This window comes from Halictus rubicundus, chromosome 3, assembly GCF_050948215.1.
Source record: "Halictus rubicundus isolate RS-2024b chromosome 3, iyHalRubi1_principal, whole genome shotgun sequence".
Classification (NCBI taxonomy): Eukaryota; Metazoa; Arthropoda; class Insecta; order Hymenoptera; family Halictidae; genus Halictus; species Halictus rubicundus.
In genome coordinates this window covers 5,810,871-5,820,694 of record NC_135151.1, presented here as the reverse complement: position 1 = coordinate 5,820,694, position 9,824 = coordinate 5,810,871, and the positions used below count along the sequence as shown (strand labels likewise).

Genomic DNA, 9,824 nt, shown 5'->3' with positions numbered 1-9,824 from the left:
ACGCCATTGGATTTCCGGTAGAACGCGGTAACAATTAGTCGAGGAGCGCGCGCTCGATCGGCGCTCGAAGCTCGTTCGTTAAAATACAATCTGTTTCCATCCACGGGATCACCCCCTCGTTACAATAAATTATCGCATAATTTACAATGAACTTCGACCTCTTAACAGTAGTTCATGATACTCTGTACAAAGCCTACCTTGCCCTACCATGTATGTATTTATGTATGCATGTATGTATGTATGTATGTACAAGAACTATGTACCATTATAATAACTTATTCTTACACGTTTACTTTGGCATTTGCATGAGAGAGGTGACGTGTGGTTCTCGGCTACTTCAAATCCGTGCATCGCGTATTCTTCTTTCGTTTATTTCCATTTCGATTTTACCCGCTATATTTATATTTATATGCGTGCGCGGATCGAGACGTCCGGAAGGGATCGCACGAAATCTGTCTGCCTCGGTTTGTGCGCGCTTACACCTTTTTTTTTTCTCACGCAATAAGTCACCGCGAAATGATAGAAACAACCGAAATTTCATTACGGATTTTTATGCGTTTAGAATGGATTAAACAAGTTTTAGCACATTAAGTCTTTTCACAATAATGTAAGTTAAAAAGGAACGATGTCGACACAACTTGTAATTAGACTTCCTCGAGTAATTTAATAAATCTCAATTATATCAACATATCACCTCTTTAATTTATACCGTCACAAAAACAAAACTTCTCTGAAATTCTACTCGTTGTAAATCGCACTAAGTAAATTCTGGATTGAATTCAAATTTCTCTTGAGAACTTACAAAATTTCTGTTAAATACTCCATTAAAATATTTTTCTTAAAATGGTATAAAAACTTTCTTTTCCTTTTGAATTGTATAAAAAGAAAAGAAGTTGAAATAATGTTAAAATCTGTAATATATATTTCGTGTAGAGTCGTATGCCCTTGCGTTTTAGAAAGATTGTCACTATTTTCGAAATGACAGACACATTTACGTCTCTCCTTGTAGACGTACCACCCAGCGTCCAGCGTATATCTTTATGCATAATGCTTACGTATGTATAATATGTACACGATCTAATTAGAGACTTAAAACTAAAACGAGTGGTATACACCGAGTGATTCGTAGTATATAATATCTCTTCTCGATTTTTATCTGTAATTCATATATTTATATATTTATATATATAGTTCGACTAAAGTACTGAATCCCAAAATTCGAGTTGATGCCGATCCAGGGTCGATTTTCATTAACGACGTCTTTTCCCTCGTACTATATATGTCTCCTACGAGTATCCTTCAGATCGATCGAATAGTTTTGGAATTCTTATTTCCCATCGGCGCCGGTATTCGATGCTCGTGTTTGAACGATGTCGAGAGGAATGCAAATAATGATTATTATAATAATATGGAGCACGGATCGATTCGAGACGATTGAAACAATCGAATATTGAACGTAAAGCTTCCCTCACAGACGAAATTCCTCATGAAAAATATCATTTCCATAAATAATTAATACTGTAAAAAGTCCACATATTGCTCTGATAAACGGAAAACGTTATATGATAATTATGGTTGCATCAGTATTCGTATATAACAATTCGGAGACAACTTGTTGCCAACGCTATAGGCACGATTCGCAGTTGATTCTATGACTATCGAGACTCTGGTTATCTGATTGTTTAAGCATTTTCCACATTTCCAAGAAAAATTCGAACACTAAACCTACCACCGCTGGTCTCGGATTTTTATCTTACAATTATCCAAACTATAAAGATGCTTCCGTGGGAAATGTTATTGAGTTGTCTCTATTATAAGCAAGTTCGATCTTGTCATTTTGATGTAAGGCAACGCAGGCCATCTTTAGCGTTCTGTAGGTTTAGCGTTGAAGAAACAAACACGAGCATCAATGTTTCATCTGAACGTAGTATGTATGTACATGTGCGAGAGAAATCCTTAGGCTCGTTCATATATAGTTTCTCATAGAACAGGAACGTTTACGGGCACAATGTATGGAGTTCGTTCACTCAAAAACCGACCACGTAGATCAAAAATATTGTGGCGAGCAGTAGAATCTGTGTTCTACGAGGTCCACTTCCGGTTGAGGAACTGAGCACGTGATTCGGTGCTGGCGACGGTGCGCTTTTGTGGGTGTTCGCGATCACCGATTGGCTTCTCCATTTTATCGTGTAAGCAGGTGCCGTTCTTCCCAAAGCTTGCAATCTGCGAACAAATGGTAATCACGATTAGCACCTTTTCTGCTCGCGCTGTTTAACGCCAATTTTGAATAATTAATATTTTTCAATATAACGAATATCTTTCAATTTATATTAAAAATTGAAGATCCGAGACACGATCGAACTGGTCGGAAACAATTCGGAAGTCGTCGAAGAAAAATTAGACAGCTGATTTCGTTTTTAATTGACAAAATAAAATAGTTCTGCGCGTTATGATCTAGCGATTTTAGTTGAAATCGTTAAAAGATTTTTTAGCGTGTAGAAAAATAGTCTTAAGATCCATAAAATGAAAAATCACTGTTTTTTTTCCATTGTCTCTAAAATTCCACTTCTCAATTTCTATTAAAAACGCTGCTACCTCCTTTCTAAGAGTACGTAGTATTATAATTTAATTACGACTACGCCATAAATATAACTTTTGAAATAATTAAAGCAAACTAGTTTTCACGTTCACAACTCTCCGCACTACGTTCCCGAACTGTATTTTATTAAAAATATCTCGTAAACGCCGCCGGTAGTTCGCGTAAACAGAATCCGGCGTAGCAATACGAAACGTGCAAAACCTAAACCCTGCGTAATAATTTCGCTTCCGGTCCAAATAAATCATATTTCCAGACAATTAATTATTCAGCTTAATTGTAACCTAACGAAGCGAACCAGTATAGCATCTCACGGTAATGTATTGTAAGCTGTTTTCTCAGAAATCTTTACAGATAATGATTCCGAATTTTGAACTGAATTGTTGAACGCTCCTCAATTTTTTTTTAATGGATTGATATTTTAGTGTTAATTATTCGATCAGCCCTTGTTAAATCGAACGAATTTTGTTTGAATTCTTTTCTTTTCTTCTAGTCAGTTAAAAAGTTACGAAATACTTTTCTGAAGAATAACTTCCAGTTGGATAGAAGACCTGCTTCTTGTACAGAATAATAAATAAATTAAAGCTAAGTCTGTAGTACTCGATGTTTTAATTATAAAACAATTATAAACTTTCCAAGTGATAAGAGTTGAACTAAACTGTGGTGTTTGGTGCCAACTTTTTTTTTAAAAAGATTGTAATTGGAACAATATGATAAATACGTAACAAAAATGCATTTTCGTATTTCGTATTTTAAATGCATTTTCGTATTTCGTATTTTAAATGCATTTTCGTATTTCGTATTTTAAATGTATTTTGTCGCACTTTAAGAAACACTCACCTAAGCACCACAGTGTTCGTTTTCCAAGGCAGGGTGAACGTTTTGTGCGTGTCCCTCGAGCAGAATGTATACAGTCTGAGTCCTGCCGGATCTCCAGTTTTGTTGTGTTCGTGTATCGTCAGATTCCAGGCGGTGCAGGGACCTGTGGGAAACGGAAAAGAAAATGCAGAAAAAATTCAGTAAACGCCGCGAACGGTTTGCATTTCTCGCGCGGGGTGTTCGGAAAACTTGACGCCATAATTTAATGTTCTCCCCCAAGAGTGAAAAAGTCGTACTAAATATCGAGTCATTACGTTTTCATGCGCCCCAAGGAGCAATTCCTCCTTGAGCTTCGAGAAAACAAGATTTCTTTGAAATTTTTTCCTAACGAAGCTGTTAAACTGATTATACTTAAATGTTTATCGTAACTCCCGCGTCGCTTTGAAAGTTTCACTTTTTATTTCTTTTGAGTCGCATTGCTGGGAACTAGTGAATGTATTTACTGTATTTACTTTATTCAGAAAACGAGCACTTCTAGCTAGATGCAAAGGAAAATGGAATTTGTGTTAAATTTTATATCTGTCTAACTAAGCGCATTTATTGTATATAATAAAGTGTCTAAAATTGAAGTAAACTTTATCTAATCTCAGATTATGGTATTATTCTGATTAGTAAGCTGCAAAACTTTATACAAATTCATATTTTTATAAATTTGATTTTTTGTTCTTTTCTAATGTATTTTACGAATATTAAATTGTATAAAATTGTAAGAGGGCTGAACTTCACTTTCTGAGACCAAAAATGTTTAACTTTTTAAAATATAATCCTGTAGATCTCGACGAGAAAATGTCAAAAATCGAAGGTTTGAGGCGAGGAATTCACTGGTTCAAAAGTTATGCGTGTTCAAAGTCGAGCGATAGTCTAATTTACATATATACATGTATTTCCTAATCTTAATATGTACATATAATTCCTAATTTTCTTTTCACTTGCAATCTGCATTGAAATTACTCATTTTCATGAATGTTGTTGTCAATTAATGATAATTTGGAATGAAGATTGAAATGCGGTTTACAACCTGAACCAGACGTATTAACAATCCAACCGGTATCAATTATCCGGTCTCGATGACTGCGGAGGTATTGACAGTAGAGTCGAACTTTTTCGTGCGTTAAATGATGCATCCGCGACAATTAATTGCGAAACGAGCCCCCTTAATTGGTTGTTCGGAAATACATACATACGTTCCATTCTTGACCCGAAACGATCTATGAAAGAGCGAATGCTCGACAATTGATAACGAATCGCCGAATTCATTTCAATATTTCAGTTTCCATGCAGTTGTTGTGCTCCGAAATTTTATATTGGCCAATCATTGGTCTTTGTTTTACAACTAAATATCTGCCCGAAAGTTAGCGTTCTATTCCTGCCATTTAATCCGTTTGCTTCCGTTGTTGCATTCAGTATTCCACGAGAAAAGGAATGTTAAAACGACTGATTTCACGTGAGAATTGTGTGCTGGAATAAAATTCTCTGATATTTTTAACCATCCAATGTTTCTCCTCTTTCGAAAGTAATTTGAAACCGTGAATAATGAAACGCGATTCACACGCGCGGTGTTGTTCGTTCTCCATTGGTCGTACCGAAAGGGAATATCACGATCATGTACGAGTGGGAAAAAAGCAGGTTTTCAGAAATAAAATCGTAGCAACATTATTGACGTAGCCGTTCGTTAATCTTTTACAATAAGAGGAATTATTTCGACGACAACATAAAGGGTTCATAGATTTTCTATATGTTGATTAACAAATACTACATTATACAATATTTAATGCTGAACGCATTCTTCAATATAGGAGACATTCTGTCGGTCAGTACGGAAAGCATAGATATCGGTGAGACAATACTATTCCATACACCAACGTATTCGTGACATTTGCTGGTACAACTGGCGATTCAGTAGAGCCTCGATTATCCGAACTGATAATATCTGTATTTTCCGTTATCCGAATGTCACTTGTATGAATCCATCATTGCACCTAAACACTGCACAAACCTAGCACTGTAGCAGATATTCTATTGTCCGAACACATGCTAGACTGGTTAAAGGGGTTCCACTGCGTCGTGAATTAAGCAAAGGAAAAAGTTACTTCAAATGACCTCAGGAGGAATCATCCCTTTCAAGTACAACATTTTTGGGACAAAAATGTATACGAGCCGTTAACGTTATCGCCAAGCAATTTCCAAACAGAAGAGTAAAAAGCGGAGCAGAAGAGTAAGAGGGAGAATCGTGCCACCAAAACGGAAACGGAGATCGAGTGGTGTGTGAAAGCCATTTTCTGGGGGTCGGTCGACCGCAGTCGGCCTCGGTTCCCGTCTTTGGACGCTTGTTGATTCGTGATGAGAATGCGACGCGCGAAGCGGAAAGGCGCGGACAGAAGGGGCAGAGAGGGAGAGGGAGAGGAGAGAGAGAGAGAGAGAGAGAGAGAGAGAGAGAGAGAGAGAGAGAGAGAGAGAGAGGAAGAGAGATAGAGGAGAGAGGAAATCGAGAGGAAAGGTAGGCAGGCTTTAGAGACTTGGATGGGACTAGTTCGCGTTGTCCTGGCAAATCCGATGGTCCCTTTAATCTCGAGTCCCGCTTCGTTTTCGAGGCAACAGTTCCGCCGAGAAAGCCAGTTTCTCCTTTCTCCGGGCATTCTGTTTACCTCCACCTTTCTTCGGTCAGTCCGCTTTCCGCGACCATACTCAATGGCTCGACCGAAATTCCGGAGGAAGAGCGTAATCGAACGAAATTCAACGGGCCGGCGCTAAGATCAAGACAAAGAGCCTCGTTCCGCATCGCCTCGGCTACTTCTTTTCGAATTAAGGACGACGAAAGGGGAAGTTTCCCCCTTCGAGGTCGGTATTCCGAGATTTCCCGGGCCCTCGTTAAATATTATTTTGCGCTTCTTTTATTTAGCTTGAACTCTGCTTAATTACGGAGTCTCTTCAGCGTGAAATGGCTCGTGAATTATTCGAGATATCGTTAAGCGTTGCAGGGTAGTTCACGAATTAAGGGTTTCCGCGGAACACTTCGGAGAGACTTCGCGCTGCGAAAAAGTTTACTATTCCCTCGTGTTTGGCGATTCTCTTTCCCCTTGGCCGTCCGGATTTCCGAGCGTGCGACGGAGGTCACAGGTAAGTTTGACACCGATGATTTTATAAATATGTATTATCCGCTCGGTTTTTCTTGGCGAGTGCTCCTTTCTTTTGATTCGTACTTGTTTGCCCCGGTGGGACAACCGACGAACGAGAAGTAAGCGCGGAAGAAACAAATCTTGACTTTCAGAGTCGTAAATCTCAGTTTTAGTCAGTCCAATGTTACAATGATAATTATTTGGCAATTATTATAAAACTGTGAAGATCTTGACACTAAACCTACCACGGTCAAAATGACCGGTTTTCCATTTCACAATTATTGAAATTATAAAAACGTTTTTGTAGGAAATTACTGAATTGACTTCTTTATTTAAGCACATATTATAATGAAAATTATATTATAAGGTCTTCTCCCTTCTGTAAGACGTTTCACTTGTATATGTTCTGTGCTTGGTAGGTTTAGTGTTAAAAGTGTTTAAGAATATTACAAGATGCAAAGAACTTATTTTTTCGAGGTTTTTGTCCAGATAACCTGCTCAATCAAATATAAATAGAGATCTGTATTAGGGACCATTGCTCTATAAGAATAGGACCAGGTGTAGGAAAAAAAGTGTACTCACGGCTCTGCGTAGATTTCACTTCGATAGTGAGCTGTCGATCCGTCAACGAGTTCAAGATCCACGTGCACCTCTGGTGATAATACTGATTGAGCTTTAATCCGGTGCTGGCTAGGTCGCCGCCGTTCACGACCTCGCCTTCCGGCTTATTCGTCTCGTGATAGCCGCAGTAAGTGTCGTTGATAAACTCGTAAGCTGCACGGAAATTGAGGCCTGCCTCCGAGAATCTCGACCATTCGATGTACACTGGTATCCAGCTACGAATGCCGACGGGCAGCCAGTCCTGTGCAATAGATTCCAGATAAAGCATAACATCCGCCACGTGTATCAAATTTGTTTTAAAGTTCGTCCCTGCTGTAAAGAGCAAGCCGGACCTCTCCATTCGGATTTTATTCGTTTGCCGAACCGAGTCACGGTTTCTTTCAAGCAACGAGCACGAGACTCCAACGTTTCCACCGAAAGTTACATTTTTTTTTACAAGAATTTAACGAGTTCGCTAACAGCTGTGTGACCACCGTGATTTTGGATTTTTCGTAAAGGAAATCGAATGAATTTTGCGCAAGGTCGTTATTTAAAATTGTGACAGCATGATGCTCGTAGAATTTCAAAGTTTATTCAAATAGTATCCCTTTCCACGTTTTATAAGAGATTAACATCAACAGCTCATATAGAGCAGGGATGGGCATTTTTGTCTCAATTGACACTGTCCCCTTCCAGTAAGCACCGAAGACTGGTGGTTGGTGGGAGAAGCAGACGTTCGAGGGGCCCCTACCTTGCCCATCACTGACCTAGTGTATTACTTACGAGGGTGGTCTGAAAAGTTTCCGACCACAACATGAACATGGCAGTATTCGTCGACAAAAGTACTGGAGCGTGTTTGTGCATGCTTTGACAGGTACTCACAAAAATTTCAGCCATTTCGGACGCTCAGTTATTGTTTAACAGTCGTTTGAGTAAGTTGCTGTGAGTGTTTTTGTGAAAATGGAAAAACTCGAGTATCGAGCTGTGATTAAATATTGATTTTTGAAAGGCAATACGCCTACGCAAATCAAAGAAGAGTTAGACGCTGTATACGGGAACTCTGCACCATCATTTACCACCGTGAAATTTTGGGCAGCTGAATTTAAACGTGGCCGTACCAGCTTGGGTGACGATGAACGTTCGGGACGCCCAAAAACTGCAACCAGTGACGATAACATCGCAAAAATTCACCAAATGGTGCTAGACAACAGTCGAATTAAAGTTAGAGAGATAGAAGAGGCCATGAATATATCCAAAGAACGTGTTTGTCACATATTGAATGAAGATTTAGGCATGAGAAAGTTGTCTGCGCGTTGGGTGCCGCGTTTGCTCACGTTGGATCAGAAACGTGTTCGAATGAACATTTCGATCGCTCTTTTGGCGCAATTTAGGCGCAACAAATCAGAGTTTTGGCGCCGGCTAATTACTGTTGATGAAACTTGGATACACCGTTACACTCCCGAATCAAAAATGCAGTCAAAACAGTGGACTGCTTATGGGGAATCGGCGCCAAAAAAGGCAAAGGCTGTTCCTTCGGCTGGGAAAGTGATGGCGACTGTTTTCTGGGACAGTCGTGGAGTTATCTTTATTGATTATCTTCAAAAAGGGAAAACCATTACAGGAGCATACTACGCATCATTACTTGACAGGCTGAAGGCAGAAATTGCGGAAAAACGGCCACATTTGCAGAAAAAAAATCTTGTTCCATCAAGACAATGCGCCGTCTCACACCTCAACGATTGCCATGGGAAAAATCCACGAATTACGGTTTGAACTGCTCGATCACCCACCTTACTCACCAGATCTAGCTCCAAGCGACTTCTTTTTGTTCCCCAAGTTAAAAGTTGCACTCGGAGGACAGAGATTTTTATCAAATGAGGAAGCCATCACCTTTGTAAATAGCTATTTTGCAGAGAAAGACGGCAAGTACTATTTGGACGGGCTGGAGAGATGGGAGCATCGCTGGGAGAAGTGTATAGACTTACAAGGAGACTATGTAGAGAAATAAAAATAATTTTGAGGAAAAAATGCCTTATATCTTTGTTAGGTCGGAAAATTTTCAGACCACCCTCGTACTCTAAAGGTTTTTTATTTGTTGCAGCTCCGTGCATGAATTTTAATTGTCAGTTTGGTTACAATAATCTCTTGGTGATACAGATTTTTTGATAAGTTAGTAATCCGTGCTTCTGTAATCAATTTCGAAATATTTGCACTACCCGGAGTCAGTACGGCGCACAATGGGCAATTTGGACAAAATCGGATTCAAAATCAATGAACTTTCGATAGAAATGAGGTGGAGCGATGAAATTTTTTTTAAATGAAAGCTGCAACTTTGTAGAATATGGGAAGAATAGAGAGATTGTGGTACGAACGTTTTTTAACCTCGAGAAAATTTGTTAAACGCGCACAAATTCAAGAAAATTTTAGTCTTTCCAATACCACGCGCGGAAAAAATCTTTTTTTAACATGCTATACATCATTTCCCATAGATTTTTTCACGCTGATTTCAAATCTGGTCTCAAAATTTGTCTACGACCTCAGGATTTTGTAAAAAATAGATTTTTGTGACAAAAACTAATGAAGTCATTTTTTCGTTGAAATGATTGGATGGTAATAATCTCCCTATTTTTCCC

At 38.9% G+C, this 9,824-nt stretch overlaps 1 protein-coding gene across 1 annotated transcript in view; it reads right to left on the bottom strand.

Moving 5' to 3' along the window:
* Positions 1-2,016: 2,016 nt before the first annotated feature.
* The window catches only part of LOC143352474 (uncharacterized), a 465,026-nt gene continuing 457,218 nt past the window's right edge, over positions 2,017-9,824 (bottom strand). The window contains exons 15-17 of the mRNA XM_076784988.1: positions 7,174-7,453; positions 3,437-3,578; positions 2,017-2,223 (exon numbers count right to left, since the gene is read on the bottom strand). Coding sequence (XP_076641103.1) covers positions 2,028-2,223; positions 3,437-3,578; positions 7,174-7,453 — 618 coding nt within the window. The 3' untranslated portion in view covers positions 2,017-2,027. The remainder of the gene's footprint in view (positions 2,224-3,436; positions 3,579-7,173; positions 7,454-9,824) is intronic.